The following is a 23,956-nucleotide window of genomic DNA, read 5'->3' on the forward strand; positions in this document are numbered from 1 at the left end:
GGGGGAGAAGAGAGAGGGAGTGCGTGAGACCAGAGAGAGGGCGGGGGTGGGGGGGGGGGGGGGGGAGAGGGGGAGAGAGGGAGAGCGTGAGACCAGAGAGAGGGCGGGGGTGGGGGGGCGGAGAGAGAGAGGGCAGGGGGGGGTGGGGGGAGAGAGAGGGCGGGGGGGGGGGGGGGAAAGAGAGGGGCGGGGGGGGGGCGAAAGAGAGGGGTGGGGGAAGAGAGGGAGAGAGGGCCGGGGGGGGGGGGGGGGAGAGAGAGGGCCGGGGGGGGGGGGGGGAGAGAGAGGGCGGGGGGGGGGGGGGAGAGAGAGGGCGGGAGAGCGTGAGACCAGAGAGAGGGCCGGGGGGGGGGGGGAAAGAGAGGGCCGGGGGGGGGGGGGGGAAAGAGACGGAGAGAGGGCCGGGGGGGGAAGAGAGGGAGGGTGGGAGAGCATGAGACCAGAGAGAGAGAGAGACACAGAGAGAGAGAGAGAAACCAGAGAGAGAGACCAGAGACAGAGAGAGAGAGACCAGAGAGAGAGAGACCAGAGAGAGAGACACAGAGAGAGAGAGACCAGAGAGAGAGACAGAGAGAGAAAGAGAGACCAGAGAGAGAGAGAGAGACCAGAGAGAGAGAGACCAGAGACAGAGAGAGAGAGACCAGAGAGAGAGAGACCAGAGAGACAGAGAGAGAAAGAGAGACCAGAGAGAGAGAGAGAGACCAGAGAGAGATTGAGACCAGAGAGAGAGAGAGAGAGAGAAACCAGAGAGAGAGACCAGAGACAGAGAGAGAGAGACCAGAGACAGAGAGAGAGAGACAAGAGACAGAGAGAGAGAGACCAGAGAGAGACACAGAGAGAGAGAGACCAGAGAGAGAGAGAGACCAGAGAGAGAGACAGAGAGAGAAAGAGAGACCAGAGAGAGAGAGAGAGAGAGAGACCAGAGAGAGAGAGAGACCAGAGAGAGAGAGAGACCAGAGAGAGAGAGAGAAACCAGAGAGAGAGACCAGAGACAGAGAGAGAGAGACACAGAGAGAGAGAGAGAAACCAGAGAGAGAGACCAGAGACAGAGAGAGAGAGACCAGAGACAGAGAGAGAGAGACCAGAGAGAGAGACACAGAGAGAGACCAGAGAGAGAGAGAGACCAGAGAGAGAGACAGAGAGAGAAAGAGTGACCAGAGAGAGAGAGAGAGACCAGAGAGAGAGAGAGAGACCAGAGAGAGAGACAGAGAGAGAAAGAGAGAGAGAGAGAGAGAGAGAAACCAGAGAGAGAGACCAGAGACAGAGAGAGAGAGACCAGAGAGAGAAACCAGAGACAGAGAAAGACCAGAGAGAGAGAGAGACCAGAGAGAGAGAGACCAGAGAGACCAGAGAGAGAGCGAGAGAGAGACCAGAGAGAGAGAGCGAGCGGGAGAGAGGGGGAGAGAGAGTGTTATGTATGTAGCTTTATATAATTGTCACCAGAGGGTGTGACTGCAGGAGTCCTATGGGTCAGCCACACCTCGTGCTGTGTTGGTATAAAAGGCTTGCTACCTTGTTTAGACACTCTGGAATTTGATAAAAGAGACTAAGGTCACATCAGTTTGAGCTTATAGTGTATAGTCTTGTGGAGTTATTCTGAACAGAACAATTGGCGACGAATAACAGATCACGAACTTTCATGCTGCTTATGGCTGCCGTTGGTATTCTTGAGAGATTTGTAGAGGGTGATGATTGGGAAGCCTTCGTTGAGTGTCTTTGACCAGTACTCCGTGGCCAAGGAGCTGGATCAGGACAGTAACGCGGTCAAGCGCAGGGCGATTCTCTTCACCATTTGTGGGTCCACGATATACGGCCTCATCAAAAATCTGCTAGCACCGGCGAAACCAACGGACAAGACATAGACATTGTGCACGCTGGTTCGGGAACACCTCAAGCCGAAGGAGAGCATGTTGATGGCCAGGTACTGCTTCTGCACGCACCATCGCTCCGAAGGCCAGGACGTGGCGAGCTATGTCGCCGACCTAAGACGCCTTGCGGGACCGTGCGTATTTGCTGGATATTTGGGGGAAATGTTGCGGGGCTTGTTCGTGCTTGGAATCGGCCGCGAGGTCATTCTTCGCAAGATGCTGTCTGCCGAACCCCCCCGATCTGAGCAAGGCCACAACGATAGCCCAGGATTTCATGTCCACGAACGATACACTGAACAGATATCTTCTCAGCATCGAAGCTCACCGGCAAGTACTGTGCATAAAATAACGCCATTAGCAGGCAGAACTGTACATGGCAGGGCCTACACGCCCGCAGAGGCCAGACCTAGCATGACTCAGAGCCCGCCGTGGGGCGTGAATGCGAATCCATTAGAACCATGTTGGCGCTGTGGTGGTAATCATAGAGCCCATCAATGTCGATTCCAGCACGACGTGTACAAGGGCTGTGGAACAATGGGGCACCTCCAGCGAATGTGTAAACGTACTGCGACTCACCACGTGGCAGAGTGGGCAGAAGATAACCGATCCGGTGTGGATCACACTGAACGAGTAAGAGAGGCAACTCAACCCGAGGCTGAAGAGGAAGTGTATGGGACACACACCTTCACCACCAAAAGCCCTCCGATAATGTTAAAAGTCAAATTAAATGGTATTCCAGTTTCCATGGCATTGGACACGGGGGCGAGTCAGTCAATTATGAGCCAGAAGGCTTTTGAGAAACTGTGGGGCAACAAGGCACAAAGGCCCAAACTGAGCCCGATCCACACCAAGCTGCGCACTTACACCAAAGAGCTCATACCAGTCATTGGCAGTGCGGCAGTGAAGGTATCGTAGGATGGTGCTGTGTATGATTTATCACTATGGATTGTACCAGGCGATGGCCCAATGGCCCAAAGCTGGCTAGGAAAGATCCGATGGAACTGGGACGACATCAAGAGCACGATCTTCGGAGGATGACGCCTCGTGCGCTCAAGTGCTAAACAATTTTCCGTCGCGATTTGAACCAGGCATCGGCCACTTCACGGGCGCCAAGGTGCAGATCCACCTAGTCCCGGATGCACGGCCTGTTCATCACAAGGCCCGAGCGGTTCCATACATGATGCGAGAGAAAGTCGAGATCGAGCTGGAATCATTTCGCCCCAGTCAAGTTCAACGAGTGGGCCAGTCCAATTGTTCCAGTGTTGAAAAGCGACAGTCCGAATCTGAGGGACTACAAGGTGACAATCAACCAAGTCTCGCTACAGAACCAGTACCCACTACCGAAGGCAGACGACCGGTTTGCAACACTGGCGGGCAGGAAGTAGTTTTCCAAGTTGGACTTGACCTCCACCTACATGACTCGAGAGCTGGCTGAATCCTCGAAAAAGCTGACGTGCATCAACACGCACAAGGGAGTTTATATACCACCGATGCCCCTTTGGGATTCGCTCAGCTGCGGCCATCTTCCAGAGGAACATGGAGAGTCTGCTGAAATCGGTTCCGCGCACCGTGGTGTTTCAAGACGACATCCTGATCACTGGTCGCTACACCACCGAACACTTGCACAACCTGGAAGAGGTTCTAAGTCGACTGGACAGAGTGGGACTCGGGCTGAAACGCTCCAAGTGTGTTTTCCTGGCGCCAGAGGTCAAATTTCTGGGGAGAAAGATTGCGGCGGACGGCATCAGACCCACGGACTCCAAGACGGAGGCCGTCAAGAATGCACCCGGACCACAGAATGTGATGGAGCTGCGTTCGTTTCTCTCAACTATTTTGGGAACTTTCTACCGGGGTTGAGCACTTTGCTGGAACCTTTGCATTTATTGCTATGCAAGGGTGACGACTGGATTTGGGTAAAGCTCAAGAGACAGCCTTTAATAAGGCCAGAAACCTGCTATGTTCTAACAAGTTACTTGTATTGTATGACCCATGTAAACGTTTAGTACTAGCTTGTGATGCATCTTCGTACAGGGTCGGTTGTGTGTTACAGCAAGACAATGGGTCAGGCAAACTGCAACCGGTTGCATATGTGTCCAGAACTTTATCTAAGGCTGAAAGAGCCTACAGTATGGTTGAGAAAGAAACATTAGCATGCGTATGCGGGGTTAAGAAAATGCACCAATACCTATTTGGGCTCCGGTTCGAGCTCGAAACCGACCACAAGCCACTCATTTCGCTGTTCTCAGAAAGCCAAGGTATTAACACCAATGCTTCATCCCACATCCAAAGATGGGCACTAACGTTATCTGCGTATGACTATGTAATCTGCCACAGACCAGGTACTGATGCTCTCAGTCGGCAACCATTGCCCACCACCGGGGTGGAATTGACCCAGCCCGCATACTTGCTTTTTCTAATGGATACTTTTGAGCGAGGGGTCACCCATCACGGTTTGCCAGTACAGGACCTCGACTAGCCAGGACCCGGTGCTATCCCTAGTAAAAAGCTGATTCCTTAATGGGAGCTGGTCGGCGGTTCCCGGGAAATGCAAGATGCAATTAAGCCGTTCCACCGACGCAAGGATGTAATTGTCCATCCATTCGGATTGTCTCCTATGGGGGAGTCGTGTAGTTTTGCCAAAAAAAGGCAGGGAAATGTTTATACGCGACCTACACAGTACCCCCCCAGGCACAGTCATGATGAAGGCTATCGCCAAGTCTCACGTTTGGTGGCCCAGCACTGACTCGGAATTGGAGTCATGCGTACAAGGGAGAACCAGTTGATGTGGTATATTTGGACTTTCAGAAGGCTTTCGACAAGGTCCCACACAAGAGATTAATGTGCAAAGTTAAAGCACATGGGATTGGGGGTAGTGTGCTGACGTGGATTGAGAACTGGTTGTCAGACAGGAAGCAAAGAGTAGGAGTAAATGGGGACTTTTCAGAATGGCAGGCAGTGACTAGTGGGGTACCGCAAGGTTCTGTGCTGGGGCCCCAGCTGTTTACATAGAAACATAGAAACATAGAAAATAGGTGCAGGAGCAGGCCATTCAGCCCTTCTAGCCTGCACCGCCATTCAATGAGTTCATGGCTGAACATGAAACTTCAGTACCCACTTCCTGCTTTCACGCCATACCCCTTGATCCCCCGAGTAGTAAGGACTTCATCTAACTCCCTTTTGAATATATTTAGTGAATTGGCCTCAACTACTTCCTGTGGCAGAGAATTCCACAGGTTCACCACTCTCTGGGTGAAGAAGTTTCTCCTTATCTCGGTCCTAAATGGCTTACCCCTTATCCTTTGACTGTGACCCCTGGTTCTGGACTTCCCCAACATTGGGAACATTCTTCCTGCATCCAACCTGTCCAAACCCGTCAGAATTTTAAACGTTTCTATGAGGTCCCCTCTCACTCTTCTGAACTCCAGTGAATACAAGCCCAGTTGATCCAGTCTTTCTTGATAGGTCAGTCCCACCATCCCGGGAATCAGTCTGGTGAATCTTCGCTGCACTCCCTCAATAGCAAGAATGTCCTTCCTCAAGTTAGGAGACCAAAACTGTACACAATACTCCAGGTGTGGCCTCACCAAGGCCCTGTACAACTGTAGCAACACCTCCCTGCCCCTGTACTCAAATCCCCTCGCTATGAAGGCCAACATGCCATTTGCTTTCTTAACCGCCTGCTGTACCTGCATGCCAACCTTCAATGACTGATGTACCATGACACCCAGGTCTCGTTGCACCTCCCCTTTTCCTAATCTGTCACCATTCAGATAATAGTCTGTCTCTCTGTTTTTACCACCAAAGTGGATAACCTCACATTTATCCACATTATACTTCATCTGCCACGCATTTGCCCACTCACCTAACCTATCCAAGTCACTCTGTAGCCTCATAACATCCTCCTCGCAGCTCACACTGCCACCCAACTTAGTGTCATCCGCAAATTTGGAGATACTACATTTAATCCCCTCGTCTAAATCATTAATGTACAATGTAAACAGCTGGGGCCCCAGCACAGAACCCTGCAGTACCCCACTAGTCACTGCCTGCCATTCCGAAAAGTACCCATTTACTCCTACTCTTTGCTTCCTGTCTGACAACCAGTTCTCAATCCATGTCAGCACACTACCCCCAATCCCATGTGCTTTAACTTTGCACATTAATCTCCAGTGTGAGACCTTGTCGAAAGCCTTCTGAAAGTCCAAATATACCACATCAACTGGTACTCCTTTGTCCACTTTATTGGAAACATCCTCAAAAAATTCCAGAAGATTTGTCAAGCATGATCTCCCTTTCACAAATCCATTCCTGTCTGGCGTAAAAATAAAAAAGGGAAGGTGGCTCAACCGTGGCTATCTAGGGAAATCAGGGATAGTATTAAAGCCAAGGAAATGGCATACAAATTGGCCAGAAATAGCAGCGAACCTGGGGACTTGGAGAAATTTAGAACTCAGCAGAGGAGGACAAAGGGTTTGATTAGGACAGGGAAAATGGAGTACGAGAAGAAGCTTGCAGGGAACATTAATTACACTGTACATTAATCATTTAGACGAGGGGATTAAATGTAGTATCTCCAAATTTGCAGGTGGCAGTGTGAGCTGCGAGGAGGATGCTATGAGGCTGCAGAGTGACTTGGATAGGTTAGGTGAGTGGGCAAATGCATGGCAGATGAAGTATAATGTGGATAAATGTGAGGTTATCCACTTTGGTGGTAAAAACAGAGAGACAGACTATTATCTGAATGGTGACAGATTAGGAAAAGGGGAGGTGTCATGGTACATCAGTCATTGAAGGTTAGCATGCAGGTACAGCAGGCGGTTAATAAAGCAAATGGCATGTTGGCCTTCATAGCGAGGGGATTTGAGTACAGGGGCAGGGAGGTGTTACTACAGTTGTACAGGGCCTTGGTGAGGCCACACCTGGAGTATTGTGTACAGTTTTGGTCTCCTAACTTGAGGAAGGACATTCTTGCTATTGAGGGAGTGCAGCGAAGGTTCACCAGACTGATTCCTGGGATGGCGGGACTGACCTATCAAGAAAGACTGGATCAACTGGGCTTGTATTCACTGGAGTTCAGAAGAATGAGAGGGGATCTCATAGAAATGTTTAAAATTCTGACGGGTTTGGACAGGTTAGATGCAGGAAGAATGTTCCCAATGTTGGGGAAGTCCAGAACCTGGGGTCACAGTCTAAGGATAAGGGGTAAGCCATTTAGGACCAAGATGAGGAGAAACTTCTTCACCCAGAGAGTGGTGAACCTGTGGAATTCTCTACCACAGAAAGTAGTTGAGGCCAATTCACTAAATATATTCAAAAAGGAGTTAGATGTAGTCCTTACTACTTGGGGGATCAAGGGGTATGGTGAGAAAGCAGGAATGGGGTACTGAAGTTGCATGTTCAGCCATGAACTCATTGAATGGTGGTGCAGGCTCGAAGGGCCGAATGGCCTACTCCTGCACCGATTTTCTATGTTTCTATGGTCATGGCCCTCCAAACCCTCCAGGGTCCACATAGATTTCACTGGCCCTTTCCAGGAAAGATGTTCCTAGTAGCAGTGGACGCTTACTCTAAATGAATTGAGTGTATAATAATGTCGTCATGTACGTCCACTGCCACCATTGAAAGCCTCCGGGCCATGTTCGCCATCCATGGTTTGCCCGACGTCCTGGTTAGTGACAATGGACCGTGTTTCACCAGTTCAGAATTCAACGAGTTCATGACCCGCAATGGCATCAAGCATGTCAGGTCTGCCCCGTTTAAGCCCAAATCCAATGGTCAAGCGGAGCTGGCAGTCCAAACCATCAAGCAGAGCTTGAAACGCGTGATGGACGGTTCCCTGCAGACCCGGACTTGACCCCACTTGCTTACTGGTGTTCCCCCTGCAGAATTGCTAATGAAGACAACACTCAAAACTAGGCTCTCCTTACTCCACCCGGATCTCAATAATCATATAAAAATCTTTGTTCTTAATTACGGTCATGGTCCCAAATGGGTTCCAGCTCAGAATCAATTCCTGGCCACCATACGTGGGACTGGGCGATGGCCTTCATCATCACTATACCAGGATGTGTGCTGTGTAACTCACGCACAAACTTCTCTCTCCCTTTCTTGGTCATTACAACTCGATTGCCCCACAACATGCAATCTGCTTGAATAGACAGTGCGTCCTCGCGACGAATGTACGCTTTGGCCTCCTCACACATTTGCTGAGGTATGGCAGACCAACCCCCTTTGAGGATGCAACCCTTTACCACTGATAATATCGGGTCCTGGCTGGTCCAGGTCTTAACTTGTTGAGCCGTGACAGGGGTACCTTCACTCTCAAAAGTATCCATGAGTAACATTAAATCTGCCGGTTGTGGCGTTTCCACCTCCGGTGTGGGCAATGGCAACCGGCTCAAAGCATCGGCACAATTCTCTCTGCCAGGTCTGTGGCGAATGACATAATCATAGGCAGATAATGTCAGCGCCCACCTTTGGATGCGGGATGAAGCATTGGTATTGATACCTTTGCTCTCGGAAAACAACGAAATGAGCGGCTTGTGATCGGTCTCTAATTCGAACCTCAGACCGAACAGGTATTAATGCATCTTTTTAACACTGTACACACACGCTAAAGCTTCTTTTTCTACCATACTGTCGGCTCTTTCTGCTTTAGACAAACTTTTGGATGCATACGCGACAGGTTGAAGTTTCCCCGACTCATTGGCTTGTTGTAACACGCAACCAATTCCATATAACGATGTTTCACAGGCCAAAACTAAATGTTTACATGTGACTTTAATCTACATATAGATTGGGCTAACCAAACTGGTAGAAATACAGTGGAGGAGGATTTCTGGAGTGTATTATGGATGGTTTCCTAGACCAATATGTCGAGGAACCAACTAGAGGACTGGCCATCCTAGACTGGGTGATGTGTAATGAGAAGGGACTAATTAGCAATCTTCTTGTGCTTGGGGAAGAGTGACCATAATAAGGTAGCATTCTTTATTAAGATGGAGAGTGACACAGTTAATTCACAGACTAGGGTCCTGAACTTAAGGAAAGGTAACTTTAACGGTATGAGACGTTAATTGGCTAGAATAGACTGGGGAGTGATACTTAAAGGGTTGACGGTGGATAGGCAATGGCAAACATTTAAAGATCACATGGATGAACTTCAGCAATTGTACATCCCTGTCTGGAGTAAAAATAAAATGGGGAAGGTGGCTCAACCGTGGCTAACAAGGGAAATTAAGGATAATGTTAAATCCAAGGAAGAGGCATATAAATTGGCCAGAAAAAGCAGCAAACCTGAGGACTGGGAGAAATTTAGAATTCAGCAGAGGTGGACAAAGGGTTTAATTAGGAGGGGGAAAATAGAGTACGAGAGGAAGCTCGCTAGGAACATAAAAACTGACGACAAAAGCTTCTATAGATATGTGAAGAGAAAAAGATTAGTGAAGACAAACGTAGGTCCCTTGCAGTCAGATTCAGGTGAATTTATAATGGGGAACAAAGAAATGGCAGACCAATTGAACAAATATATTAGTTCTGTCTTCACGAAGGAAGACACAAATAACCTTGCGGAAGTATAGGGGACCGAGAGTCTAGTGAGAAGGAGGAACTGAAGGAAATCCTTATTTAGGCGGGAAATTGTGTTAGGGAAATTGATGGGATTGAAGGCCGATAAATCCACGGGGCCTGATAGTCTGCATCCCAGAGTACTTAAGGAAGTGGCCATAGGAATAGTGGATGCATTGGTGATCATTTTCCAACAGTCTATCGACTCGGATCAGTTCCTATGGACTGGAGGGTAGCTAATGTAACACCACTTTTTAAAAAAGGAGGGAGAGAGAAAACGGGTATAGACTGGTTAGCCTGACATCAGTAGTAGGGAAAATGTTGGAATCAAACATTAAAGATGAAATAGCATCGCATTTGGAAAGCAGTGACAGGATCGGTCTAAGTTAGCATGGATTTATGAAAGGGAAATCATGCTTGACAAATCTTCTAGAATTTTTTGAGGAAGTAACTAGTAGAGTGGACAAGAGAGAACCAGTAGATGTGGTGTATTTGGACTTTCAAAAGGCTTTCAACAAGGTCCCACACAAGAGATTGGTGTGCAAAATTAAAGCACATGGTATTGGGGGTAATGTACTGACATGGATAGAGAACTGGTTGGCAGACAGGAAGCAGAGAGTCGGGATAAACGGGTCCTTTTCAGAATGGCAGGCAGTGACTAGTGGGGTGCCGCAGGGCTCAGTGCTGGGACCCCAGCTATTTACAATATACATCAATGATTTAGATGAAGGAATTGAGTGTAATATCTCCAAGTTTGCAGATGACACTAAGCTGGATGGCAGTGTGAGCTGTGAGGAGGATGCTAAGAGGCTGCAGGGTGACTTGAACAGGTTAGGTGAGTGGGCAAATGCATGGCAGATGCAGTATAATGTGGATAAATGTGAGATTATCCACTTTGGGGGCAAAAACACGAAGGCAGAATATTATCTGAATGGTGACAGATTAGGAAAAGGGGAGGTACAACGAGACCTGGGTGTCATGGTACATCAGTCATTGAAAGTTGGCATGCAGGTACAGCAGGCAGTGAAGGCGGCAAATGGTATGTTAGCCTTCATAGCTAGGGGATTTGAGTATAGGAGCAGGGAGGTCTTACTGCAGGTGTACAGGGCCTTGGTGAGGCCTCACCTGGAATATTGTGTTCAGTTTTGGTCTCCTAATCTGAGGAAGGACGTTCTTGCTATTGAGGGAGTGCAGCGCAGGTTCACCAGACTGATTCCCGGGATGGCTGGACTGATATATGAGGAGAGACTGGATCGACTGGGCTTGTATTCACTGGAGTTTAGAAGGATGAGAGGGGATCTCATAGAAACGTATAAGATTCTGACAGGACTGGACAGGTTAGATGCGGGAAGAATGTTCCCGATGTTGGGGAAGTCCAGAACCGGGGACACAGTCTAAGGATAAGGGGTAAGCCATTTAGGACCGAGATGAGGAGAAACTTCTTCACTCAGAGAGTTGTTAACCTGTGGAATTCCCTGCTGCAGAGAGTTGTTGAGGCCAATTCATTGGATATATTCAAGAGGGAATTAGATGTGGCTCTTACGGCTAAAGGGATCAAGGAGTATGGAGAGAAAGCAGGAAAGGGGTACTGAAGGAATGATCAGCCATGATCTTATTGGATGGCAGTGAAGGTTCGAAGGGCCGAATGGCCTACTCTTGCACCTATTTTCTATGTTTCATGATCGATTGACTTGCCCGTGTCCGGTTCCATCGATACCGGTATCCCGTTAAACTTCACATTAATCAAAATTGGTTTACTCTTGGTTATGAAGGAGTACAGTCCATACACTTCCTCCTCTGGCATCTCGGATTGCGTATCCGGATCCGTGCTAGTCTGGCTCTCATCCTCCACGTGGTGTGTCGCAGCACGCTTGCCCATCTGCGGACACTTGCACTGGAGATGCCCCACTCTCAGACAGCCTTTGCAACTATATTGCTTAAATCGGCACTGCAGGTGCCGATGATTTCTCACACAAAGCCAACACGGAGAAGTCAGATACATTCCCGCTGGCGGACTTTGGGCAGCCACAGGTTTCGCGAACGCAGCCGGATAGGCCCTGCCATGTGCCGCTCTGCCGAACCAATCGCACTTACAGTACTTGCCGAGGTTCGGTTCTTCACCGCTATTTGCTTTAGACTCCTGTCCGTCGTCATACATGATTGGGCGATCTGAAATGGCCCTTTTTAAATCCAACTCCTCCACCGCCAGAAGTTTGCGCAGGATCACCTCGTGGTTGATACCGATAACAAAGTCCCGCAGCATGTCTGCCAACACCGTCCCGAACTTGCCCGGTCCCGCTAGATGTCTCAGGCCACCGCGCTCTGGCCCTCCGATCGAACGTGTGTATAAAACCCGTATCTCCAGATGATGATGCTGTCGTCTGGCTTGAGATGCTCCCGTACCAATGTACACAACTCCTCGTACGTTTTCTCTGTTGGATCACCAGGCATGAGTAGATTCTTTATCAGACCGTAGATCTTCGAACCGCACACAGTGAGGAACACGGCCCGGCGCTGATCTGCATCGTCGACCCCCTTCATTTTGTTGGCCACGAAGTACTGGTTCAAACGGCTCACAAAGTCTGCCCAATCTTCTTCCTCCAGGAATCGCTCTAAAAATCCAATTGTGCTCATTTTGCAAAGGTTCTTGTATTCTCGTCGCCAAATGTTATGTATGCAATAAAGGTTCAAACTGAGTACTATTTACCTAAGCAAGGTACAACATTGGCTCTGCTTTATTACGGCCCAAAGTGCCTGACTCACAATATGGCTGGCCTTTTATATCAGAGCAGCACCATGTGCAGCTGCTCAGTGACCTCCAACAATGACAGTGGCTACAAACAGCATGTACATACATGAGAGAGACACAGAGTCGAGTGAGGCACACAGAGTGAGAGACGGAGAGAGAGAGAGAGTGTGTCAGAGAGAGAGAGAGAGAGAGTGTCGGAGAGAGAGAGAGAGTGTCGGAGAGAGAGAGAGAGAGAGAGAGAGACAGTGGGTGTCGGAGGGAGAGAGAGAGACAGAGTGTGTCTGAGAGAGAGAGAGAGACAGAGTGTGTCAGGGAGAGATAGACAGGGTGTGTCGAAGAGCGAGGATTACCTGAACCTGCCGTTTGGAGGGCAGTTGTACGATGGCCGTCCCACTGACCTTCCTCAGCAACACTCCGCACGTCCCTAGAGAGAGAGAGAGAGAGAGAGAGAGAGAGAGAGAGAGAGAGTCCCAGTTAATAAGTTAATCCCCACACTCACATATTCCAGAGCCCGGGGCGGGGGGGAGAGGGGAGCGATGGCGGGGAGGGGGAGGGAGCAATGGCGGGGAGGGGGAGGGAGCGATGGCGGGGAGGGGGAGGGAGCGATGGCGGGGAGGGGGAGGGAGCGATGGCGGGGAGGGGGAGGGAGCGATGGCGGGGAGGGGGGTGGAGCGATGGCGGGGAGGGGGAGGGAGCGATGGCGGGGGGGGGAGGGAGCGATGGCGGGGAGGGGGGTGGAGCGATGGCGGGGAGGGGGAGGGAGCGATGGCGGGGGGGGGAGGGAGCGATGGCGGGGAGGGGGGTGGAGCGATGGCGGGGGGGGGGAAAGAGAGCGATGGGGGGTGAGGGGGAGGGGGAGGGAGTGATGGCGGGGAGGGGGAGGGAGCGATGGCGGGGGGGGGAGGGAGCGATGGCGGGGAGGGGGGTGGAGCGATGGCGGGGAGGGGGGTGGAGCGATGGCCTGGGGGGGGGGGGGGGTAAGGGAGCGATGGCCTGGGGGGGGGGGGGGGTAAGAGAGCGATGGCCCGAGGGGGGTGAGGGGAGGGAGCAATGGGGGGGGGAGAAGCAATGGCAGGGGTGGGGGGAGGAGGAGAGAGGGGAGAGGGAGCGATGGGGGGGGGAGGGGGAGGGGGGGGGGAGGGGAGCGATGGCGGGGGGGGGAAGGGAGCGATGGCGGGGGGGGGAAGGGAGCGATGGCGGCGGGGGGGTGGGGAGCGATGGCGGGAGGGGGAGGGGAGTGATGGCGGGGGGGGGGGGGGGAGGGGTAGGGGAGCGATGGCGGGGGGGAGGGGGAGGGGAGGGAGCGATGGCGGGGAGGGGAGGGGAGGGAGCGATGGCGGGGGGGGGGGGGAGGGAGCGATGGCGGGGAGGGGAGGGAGCGATGGCGGGGGGGGGAGGGGGAGGGAGGGGAGAGGGAGCGATGGGGGGGGGAGGGGGAGGGGGGGGGGAGGGGAGCGATGGCGGGGGGGGGAAGGGAGCGATGGCGGGGGGGGGAAGGGAGCGATGGCGGCGGGGGGGTGGGGAGCGATGGCGGGAGGGGGAGGGGAGTGATGGCGGGGGGGGGGGGGGAGGGGTAGGGGAGCGATGGCGGGGGGGAGGGGGAGGGGAGGGAGCGATGGCGGGGAGGGGAGGGGGAGGGAGCGATGGCGGGGGGGGGGGGGAGGGAGCGATGGCGGGGAGGGGAGGGAGCGATGGCGGGGGGGGGAGGGGGAGGGAGCGATGGCGGGGAGGGGAGGGAGCGATGGCGGGGGGGGGAGGGGGAGGGGAGGGAGCGATGGCGGGGGGGGAGGGGGAGGGAGCGATGGCGGGGAGGGGAGGGAGCGATGGCGGGGGGGGGAGGGGGAGTGATGGCGGGGGGGGGGGGGGGGGAGAGGAGCGATGCCGTTGCGGGGGGGGGGGCGATGGTGGGCGATGATGGACAGACTGACCTGCGGCCCTGATGTACTGAGCTCCTTTCCCAGGAGCCAGCTCCAGGTTATTGACCAGGGTCCCGATGGGCAGTGCTCCCAGTGGATGGGCATCTCCCTCTTTGGCCAACACTGTGAAGGAGATTGGGAGCAGTTAGTTACTCAGGTCGGTGCTTCATACAGCAGCCCCAATCTCTCACATTCTCCAAACCGCAATCGCCCGGGAGCACAGCTCGGCCCGGACCCCTCCCCACCCCCAGACCCCGCCCCCAGACCCCCTCCCTCAGTCGCTCACACGGAGTCCCGGGGGAAGTGTGCGGCCTGGCACTGATCGAGGTGCTGATGGGGTGAATCTCACTCGGGAGCTTGGCTTCCGTATCCAGCCGTCGGTCGCTCAGCCTCACAACCACAGCAACTTACAGCACGGGAGGAGGCCATTCGGCCCATCGTGTCCACGCCGGCCGACCAAGAGCTACCCAGCCTAATCCCACTTTCCAGCTCTCGGTCCGTAGCCCTGCAGGTTACAGCACTTCAGGGGCACATCCAGGTACTGTTTAAATGTGGTGAGGGTTTCTGCCTCTACCACCCTTTCAGGCCGTGAGTTCCAGACCCCCACCTCCCTCTGGGTGAAGACATTTTCCCTCAAATCCCCTCGACAGCTCCCCCCAATTACTTTAAACCTATGCCCCCTGGTTGTTGACCCCTCTGCCAAGGGAAACAGGCCCTTCCTATCCACTCTATCCAGGCCCCTCATCATTTTATACACCTCAGTCAGGTCTCCCCTCAGCCTCCTCTGTTCCAAAGAAAACAACCCCAGCCTATCCAATCTGTCCTCATAGCCAAAATTCTCCATTTCCAGCAACATCCTCGTAAATCTCCTCTGTACCCTCTCCAGTGCAATCACATCCTTCCTGTAATGTGACGACCAGAACTGCACGCAGTACTCCAGCTGTGGCCTAACCAGTGTTTTATACAGTTCAAGCATAACATCCCTGCTCTTGTATTCCAAGCCTCGGCCAATAAAGGCAAGTATTCCGTATGCCTTCTTAACCACCTTATCTACCTGACCTGCTACCTTCAGGGATCTGTGGACCTGCAACTCCCAGGTCCCTCTGTTCCTCTACACTTCTCAGTGTCCTACCATTTAATGTGTATTCCCTTTCCTTGTTGGCCCTCCCCAAATGCATTACCTCACACTTCTCCAGATTGAATTCCATTTGCCACTGTTCTGCCCACCTGACCAGTTCATTGATATCTTCCTGCAGTCCACAGCTTTCTTCTTCATTATCAATCACACAGCCCATTTTAGTATCATCTGCAAACTTCTTAATCATACCCCCAACAATCAAGTCTAGATCATTGATGTATACCACAAAAAGCAAGGGACCCAGCACTGTACAGGGTATTGGTGAGGCCGCACCTGGAGTACTGCGTGCAGTTTTGGTCACCTTACTTAAGGAAGGATATACTAGCTTTGGAGGGGGTACAGAGACGATTCACTAGGCTGATTCCGGAGATGAGGGGGTTACCTTATGATGATAGATTGAGTAGACTGGGTCTTTACTCGTTGGAGTTCAGAAGGATGAGGAGTGATCTTATAAAAACATTTAAAATAATGAAAGGGATAGACAAGATAGAGGCAGAGAGGTTGTTTCCACTGGTCGGGGAGAATAGAACTAGGGGGCACAGCCTCAAAATACGGGGGAGCCAATTTAAAACCGAGTTGAGAAGGAATTTCTTCTCCCAGAGGGTTGTGAATCTGTGGAATTCTCTGCCCAAGGAAGCAGTTGAGGCTAGCTCATTGAATGTATTCAAGTCACAGATAGATAGATTTTTAACCAATAAGGGAATTAAGGGTTACGGGGAGTGGGCGGGTAAGTGGAGCTGAGTCCACGGCCAGATCAGCCATGATCTTGTTGAATGGCGGAGCAGGCTCGAGGGGCTAGATGGCCTACTCCTGTTCCTAATTCTTATGTTCTTATGTTCTTATGTTCTTATGAGCCCCGTGGAACCCCACTGGAAACTGAACCACTATTGGGGGTTATTTGCAGGTGAGCAGGACCCGGCTGAGAACCCCAATCCCACCTGCCATTCGCCCAATCTGCCCCGATGTCTTCACCATGTCTCCGGCCTCCATGTTCTCAGTGGCGATAATCCAGCGCTTCCGACTGCCTCCGGCAACCAGCGCGATATCAGCCGACCTGTCGGAAAATATCATCGTTATCACAGGTCGCGGCGTCCCCGTACCGTGTATAAAACCCGCGGCGTCCCCGTACCGTGTATAAAACCCGCGGCGTCACTGTACTGTGTATAAAACCTGCGGCGTCCCCGTACTGTGTATAAAACCCGCGGCGTCCCCGTACTGTGTATAAAACCTGCGGCGTCCCCGTACTGTGTATAAAACCCGCGGCGTCCCCGTACGGTGTATAAAACCCGCGGCGTCCCCGTACTGTGTATAAAACCCGCGGCGTTCCCGTACTGTGTATAAAACCCGCGGCGTTCCCGTACTGTGTCCCGCGGCGTCCCCGTACTGTGTATAAAACCCGCGGCGTTCCCGTACTGTGTATAAAACCCACGGCGTCCCCGTACTGTGTATAAAACCCGCGGCGTCCCCGTACTGTGTATAAAACCCGCGGCGTTCCCGTACTGTGTATAAAACCCGCGGCGTCCCCGTACGGTGTATAAAACCCGCGGCGTCCCCGTACGGTGTATAAAACCCGCGGCGTTCCCGTACTGTGTATAAAACCCGCGGCGTCCCCGTACGGTGTATAAAACCCGCGGCGTCCCCGTACTGTGTATAAAACCCGCGGCGTTCCCGTACTGTGTATAAAACCCGCGGCGTTCCCGTACTGTGTCCCGCGGCGTCCCCGTACTGTGTATAAAACCCGCGGCGTTCCCGTACTGTGTATAAAACCCGCGGCGTCCCCGTACGGTGTATAAAACCCGCGGCGTCCCCGTACTGTGTATAAAACCCGCGGCGTCCCCGTACGGTGTATAAAACCCGCGGCGTTCCCGTACTGTGTATAAAACCCGCGGCGTCCCCGTACTGTGTATAAAACCTGCGGCGTCCCCGTACTGTGTATAAAACCCGCGGCGTCCCCGTACGGTGTATAAAACCCGCGGCGTCCCCGTACTGTGTATAAAACCCGCGGCGTCCCCGTACTGTGTATAAAACCCGCGGCGTTCCCGTACTGTGTATAAAACCCACGGCGTCCCCGTACTGTGTATAAAACCCACGGCGTCCCCGTACTGTGTATAAAACCCACGGCGTCCCCGTACTGTGTATAAAACCCGCGGCGTCCCCGTACTGTGTATAAAACCCTCGGCGTCCCCGTACTGTGTATAAAACCCGCGGCGTCCCCGTACTGTGTATAAAACCCACGGCGTCCCCGTACTGTGTATAAAACCCGCGGCGTCCCCGTACTGTGTATAAAACCCGCGGCGTCCCCGTACTGTGTATAAAACCCACAACGTCCCCGTACTGTGTATAAAACCCACGGCGTCCCCGTACTGTGTATAAAACCCACAGCGTCCCCGTACTGTGTATAAAACCCGCTGCGTCCCCGTACTGTGTATAAAACCCGCGGCGTCCCCGTACTGTGTATAAAACCCGCGGCGTCCCCGTACTGTGTATAAAACCCGCGCCGTCCCCGTACTGTGTATAAAACCCGCGGCGTCCCCGTACTGTGTCTAAAACTTGCGGTGTCCCCGTACTGTATATACATAAGAACATAAGAACTAGGAACAGGAATAGGCCATCTAGCCCCTCGAGACTGCTCCACCATTCAACAAGATCATGGCTGATCTGGCCGTGGACTCAGCTCCACTTACCCGCCCTCTCTCCGTAACCCTTAATTCCCTTATTGGTTAAAAATCTATCTATCTGTGATTTGAATACATTCATAGAAACATAGAAACATAGAAAATAGGTGCAGGAGCAGGCCATTCAGCCCTTCTAGCCTGCACCGCCATTCAATGAGTTCATGGCTGAACATGAAACTTCAGTACCCCCTTCCTGCTTTCTCGCCATAACCCTTGATCCCCCGAGTAGTAAGGACTTCATCTAACTCCCTTTTGAATATATTTAGTGAATTGGCCTCAACTACTTTCTGTGGTAGAGAATTCCACAGGTTCACCACTCTCTGGGTGAAGAAGTTTCTCCTCATCTCGGTCCTAAATGGCTTACCCCTTATCCTCAGACTGTGACCCCTGGTTCTGGACTTCCCCAACATTGGGAACATTCTTTCTGCATCTAACCTGTCTCAATGAGCTAGCCTCAACTGCTTCCTTGGGCAGAGAATTCCACAGATACACAACCCTCTGGGAGAAGAAATTCCTTCTCAACTCGGTTTTAAATTGGCTCCCCCGTATTTTGAGGCTGTGCCCCCTAGTTCTAGTCTCCCCGACCAGTGGAAACAACCTCTCTGCCTCTATCCTGTCTATCTCTTTCATTATTTTAAATGTTTCTATAAGATCACCCCTCATGCTTCTGAACTCCAACGAGTAAAGACCCAGTCTACTCGATCTATCATCATAAGGTAACCCCCTCATCTCCGGAATCAGCCTAGTGAATCGTCTCTGTACCCCCTCCAAAGCCAGTATATCCTTCCTTAAGTAAGGTGACCAAAACTGCACGCAGTACTCCAGGTGCGGCCTCACCAATACCCTATACAGTTGCAGAAGGACCTCCCTGCTTTTGTACTCCATCCCTCTCGCAATGAAGGCCAACATCCCATTCGCCTTCCTGATTACCTGCTGCACCTGCAAACTAACTTTTTGGGATTCATGCACAAGGACCCCCAGGTCCCTCTGCACCGCAGCATGTTGTAATTTCTCCCCATTCAAATAATATTCCCTTTTACTGTTTTGTTTTCAAAGGTTGATGACCTCACATTTTCCGACATTGTATTCCATCTGCCAAACCTTAGCCCATTCGCTTAACCTATCTAAATCTCTGTGCAGCCTCTCTGTGTCCTCTACACAACCCGCTTTCCCACTAATCTTTGTGTCATCTGCAAATTTTGTTACACTACACTCTGTCCCCTCTTCCAGGTCATCTATGTATATTGTAAACAGTTGTGGTCCCAGCACCGATCCCTGTGGCACACCACTAACCACCGATTTCCAACCCGAAAAGGACCCATTTAACCCGACTCTCTGCTTTCTGTTAGCCAGCCAATTCTCGATCCATGCTAATACATTTCCTCTGACTCCATGTACCTTTATCTTCTGCAGTAACCTTTTGTGTGGCACCTTATCGAATGCCTTTTGGAAATCTAAATACACCACATCCATCGGTACACCTCTATCCACCATGCTCGTTATATCCTCAAAGAATTCCAGTAAATTAGTTAAACATGATTTCCCCTTCATGAATCCATGCTGCGTCTGCTTGATTGCACTATTTCTATCTAGATGTCCCGCTATTTCTTCCTTAATGATAGTTTCAAGCATTTTCCCCACTACAGATGTTAAACTAACCGGCCTATAGTTACCTGCCTTTTGGCTGCCCCCCTTTTTTTTTTAAACAGAGGCGTTACATTAGCTGCTTTCCAATCCGCTGGTACCTCCCCAGAGTCCAGAGAATTTTGGTAGATTATAACGAATGCATCTGCTATAACTTCCGCCATCTCTTTTAATACCCTGGGATGCATTGCATCAGGACCAGGGGACTTGTCTACCTTGAGTCCCATTAGCCTGTCCAGCACTACCCCCCTAGTGATAGTGATTGTCTCAAGGTCCTCCCTTCACACATTCCCGTGACCAACAATTTTTGGCATGGTTTCTGTGTCTTCCACTGTGAAGACTGAAGCAAAATAATTGTTTAAGGTCTCAGCCATTTCCACATTTCCCATTATTAAATCCCCCTTCTCATCTTCTAAGGGACCAACATTTACTTTAGGCACTCTTTTCCGTTTTATATATCTGTAAAAGCTTTTACTATCTGTTTTTATGTTTTGCGCAAGTTTACTTTCGTAATCTATCTTTCCTTTCTTTATTGCTTTCTTAGTCATTCTTTGCTGTTGTTTAAAATGTTCCCAATCTTCTATTTTCCCACTAACCTTGGACACCTTATACGCATTGGTTTTTAATTTGATACTCTCCTTTATTTCCTTGGTTATCCACGGCTGGTTATCCCTTCTCTTACCGCCCTTCTTTTTCACTGGAATATATTTTTGTTGAGCACTATGAAAGAGCTCCTTAAAAGTCCTCCACTGTTCCTCAATTGTGCCACCGTTTAGTCTGTGTTTCCAGTCTACTTTAGCCAACTCTGCCCTCATCCCACTGTAGTCCCCTTTGTTTAAGCATAGTACGCTTGTTTGAGACACTACTTCCTCAACCTCAATCTGTATTACAAATTCAACCATACTGTGATCACTCATTCCGAGAGAATCTTTTATGAGGAGATCGTTTATTATTCCTGTCTCATTACACAGGACCAGATCTAAGATCGCTTGCTCCCTTGTAGGTTCTGTAACATACTGTTCTAAGAAACAATCCCGTATGCATTCTATGAATTCCTCCTCAAGGCTACCCCATGCGATTTGATTTGACCAATCGATATGTAGGTTAAAATCCCCCATGATTACTGCCGTTCCTTTTTCACATGCCTCCATTATTCCCTTGATTATTGCCCGCCCCACCGTGAAGTTATTATTTGGGGGCCTATAAACTACGCCCACCAGTGACTTTTTCCCCTTACTATCTCTAATCTCCACCCACAGTGATTCAACATTTTGTTCATTAGAGCCAATATCGTCTCTCACAACTGCCCTGATATCATCCTTTATTAACAGAGCTACCCCACCTCCTTTCCCTTCTTGTCTATAAAACCCGCGGCGTCACCGTACTGCGTATAAAACCCGCACTGTCGGAGGGGCAGTACTGAGGGAGCGCCGCACTGTCGGAGGGGCCGTACTGAGGGAGCGCCGCACTGTCGGAGGGGCAGTACTGAGGGAGCGCCGCACTGTCGGAGGGGCAGTACTGAGGGAGCGCCGCACTGTCGGAGGGGCCGTACTGAGGGAGCGCCGCACTGTCGGAGGGGCCGTACTGAGGGAGCGCCGCACTGTCGGAGGTACTGTCATTCAGATGAGACATGAAACAGAGGCCCCATCGGCCCTCTCTCAGGTGGACGTAAAAGATCCCATGGCACTATTTCGAAGAAGAGCAGGGGAGTTATCTCCGGTGTCCTGGCCAATATATAACTCTTAATCAACATCACTGAAAGATTATCTGCTCAGTATCACATTGGTGTTTCTGGGAGCTTGCTGTGCACAAATTAGCTGCCGTGTTTCCTACATTACACGGTGACTACACTTCATTGGCTGTAAAGCACTTTGGGACATCAGGTGGTTGCAAAAGGCTCTATATAAATGCAGGTCTGTGTTGTTTTATTAAGCCACGTCCCGGCCCATCCCGGCCAATGCGAGGAGTATTCTGAATAAGGTGGACAAATTAACTGTGCAGATAGCAGTTAACGGATATGATGTGATTGGCATCACAGAGACATGGCTCCAGGGTGACCAAGGCTGGGAACTCAACATCCAGGGGTATTCAACATTTAGGAAGGATAGGCAGAGAAGAAAAAGAGGCGGGGTAGCATTGCTGGTTAAAGAGGAAATTAATGCAATAGTAAGGAGGGACATTAGCCTGGATGATGTGGAATCGGTATGTGTGGAGCTACGGAATACCAAAGGGCAGAAAACGCTAGTGGGGGTTGTGTACAGACCACCAAACAGTAGTAGTGAGGTTGGAGACAGCATCAAACAAGAAATTAGGGATGTGTGCAATAAAGGTACAGCAGTTATCATGGGTGACTTTAATCTACATATTGACTGGGCGAACCTAACTGGTATCAATACGGTGAAGGAGGATTTCCTGGAGTGTATTCGGGATGGATATCTAGACCAATATGTCAAGGAACCAACTAGAGGGCTGGCCATCCTAGACTGGGTGATGTGTAATGAGAAAGGACTAATTAGCAATCTTCTTGTGCGAGGCCCCTTGGGGAAGAGTGACCATAATATGGTAGCATTCTTCATTAAGATGGAGAGTGACACAGTTAATTCAGAGACTAGGGTCCTGAACTTAAGGAAAGGTAACTTCGATGGTATGAGGTGTGAATTGGCTAGAATAGACTGGCGAGTGATACTTAAAGGGTTGACGGTGGATAGGCAATGGCAAACATTTAAAGATCACATGGATGAACTTCAACAATTGTACATCCCTGTCTGGAGTAAAAATAAAACGGGGAAGGTGGCTCAACCGTGGCTAACAAGGGAAATTAAGGATAGTGTTAAATCCAAGGAAGAGGCATATAAATTGGCCAGAAAAAGCAGCAAACCTGAGGACTGGGAGAATTTTGTAATACAGCAGAGGAGGACAAAGGGTTTAATTAGGAGGGGGAAAATAGAGTATGAGAGGAAGCTTGCTGTGAACATAAAAACTGACTGCAAAAGCTTCAATAGATATGTGAAGAGAAAAAGATTCATGAAAATAAACGTAGGTCCCTTGCAGTCAGATTCAAGTGAATTTATAATGGGGAACAAAGAAATGGCAGACCAGTTAAGCAAATACTTTGGTTCTGTTTTCACGAAGGAAGACACAAATAACCTTCCGGAAATACTAGGGGACCGAGGGTCTAGTGAGAAGGAGGAACTGAGGGAAATCCTTATTAGTCAGGAAATTGTGTTCGGGAAATTGATGGGATTGAAGGTCGATAAATCCCCGGGGCCTGCTAGTCTGCATCCCAGAGTACTTAAGGAAGTGGCCCTAGAACTAGTGGATGCATTGGTGATCATTTTCCAACAGTCTATCGACTCTGGATCAGTTCCTATGGACTGGAGGGTAGCTAATGTAACATCACTTTTGAAAAAAGGAGAGAGAGAGAAAACAGGGAATTATAGATCGGTTAGCCTGACATCAGTAGTGGGGAAAATGTTGGAATCAATTATTAAGGATGAAATAGCAGCGCATTTGGAAAGCAGTGACAGGATCGGTCCAAGTCAGCATGGATTTATGAATCATGCTTGACAAATCTTCTGGAATTTTTTGAGGATGTAATTAGAAGAGTGGACAAGGGAGAACAAGTAAATGTGGTATATTTGGACTTTCAAAAGGCTTTTGACAAGGCCCCACACAAGAGATTGGTGTGCAAAATCAAAGCACATGGTATTGGGGGTAATGTACTGACGTGGATAGAGAACTGGTTGGCAGACAGGAAGCAGAGTGTCGAGATAAACAGGTCCTTTTCAGAATGGCAGGCAGTGACTAGTGGAGTGCCGCAGGGCTCAGTGCTGGGACCCCAGCTCTTTACAATATACATTAACGATTTAGATGAAGGAATAGAATGTAATATCTCCAAGTTTGCAGATGACACTAAACTGGGTGGCGGTGTGAGCTGTGAGGAGGATGCTAAGAGGCTGCAGGGTGACTTGGACAGGTTAGGTGAGTGGGCAAATGCATGGCAGATGCAGTATAATGTGGATAAATGTGAGGTTATCCACTTTGGGGGCAAAAACACAAAGGCAGAATATTATCTGAATGGCAGCAGATTAGGAAAAGGGAAGGTGCAACGAGATCTGGGTGTCATGGTTCATCAGTCATTGAAAGTTGGCATGCAGGTACAGCAGGCGGTGAAGAAGGCAAATGGTATGTTGGCCTTCATAGCGAGGGGATTTGAGTATAGGAGCAGGGAGGTCTTACTGCAGTTGTACTGGGCCTTGGTGAGGCCTCATTGGAATATTGTGTTCAGTTTTGGTCTCCTGATCTGAGGAAGGACATTCTTGCTATTGATGGAGTGCAGCGAAGGTTCACCAGACTGATTCCCGGGATGGCGGGACTGACATATGAGGAGAGACTGGATC

At 50.6% G+C, this 23,956-nt stretch overlaps 1 protein-coding gene across 1 annotated transcript in view; it reads right to left on the bottom strand.

The window, feature by feature from the left end:
• Window positions 1-23,956, bottom strand: part of mrpl2 (mitochondrial ribosomal protein L2) — a 134,234-nt gene that overhangs the window by 16,387 nt on the left and 93,891 nt on the right. Inside the window, exons 4-6 of the mRNA XM_070870672.1 lie at window positions 16,176-16,291; window positions 14,112-14,222; window positions 12,534-12,607 (exon numbers count right to left, since the gene is read on the bottom strand). Coding sequence (XP_070726773.1) covers window positions 12,534-12,607; window positions 14,112-14,222; window positions 16,176-16,291 — 301 coding nt within the window. The remainder of the gene's footprint in view (window positions 1-12,533; window positions 12,608-14,111; window positions 14,223-16,175; window positions 16,292-23,956) is intronic.

The sequence above is a fragment of the Pristiophorus japonicus genome, unplaced genomic scaffold, assembly GCF_044704955.1.
Source record: "Pristiophorus japonicus isolate sPriJap1 unplaced genomic scaffold, sPriJap1.hap1 HAP1_SCAFFOLD_160, whole genome shotgun sequence".
Lineage (NCBI taxonomy): Eukaryota > Metazoa > Chordata > Chondrichthyes > Pristiophoridae > Pristiophorus > Pristiophorus japonicus.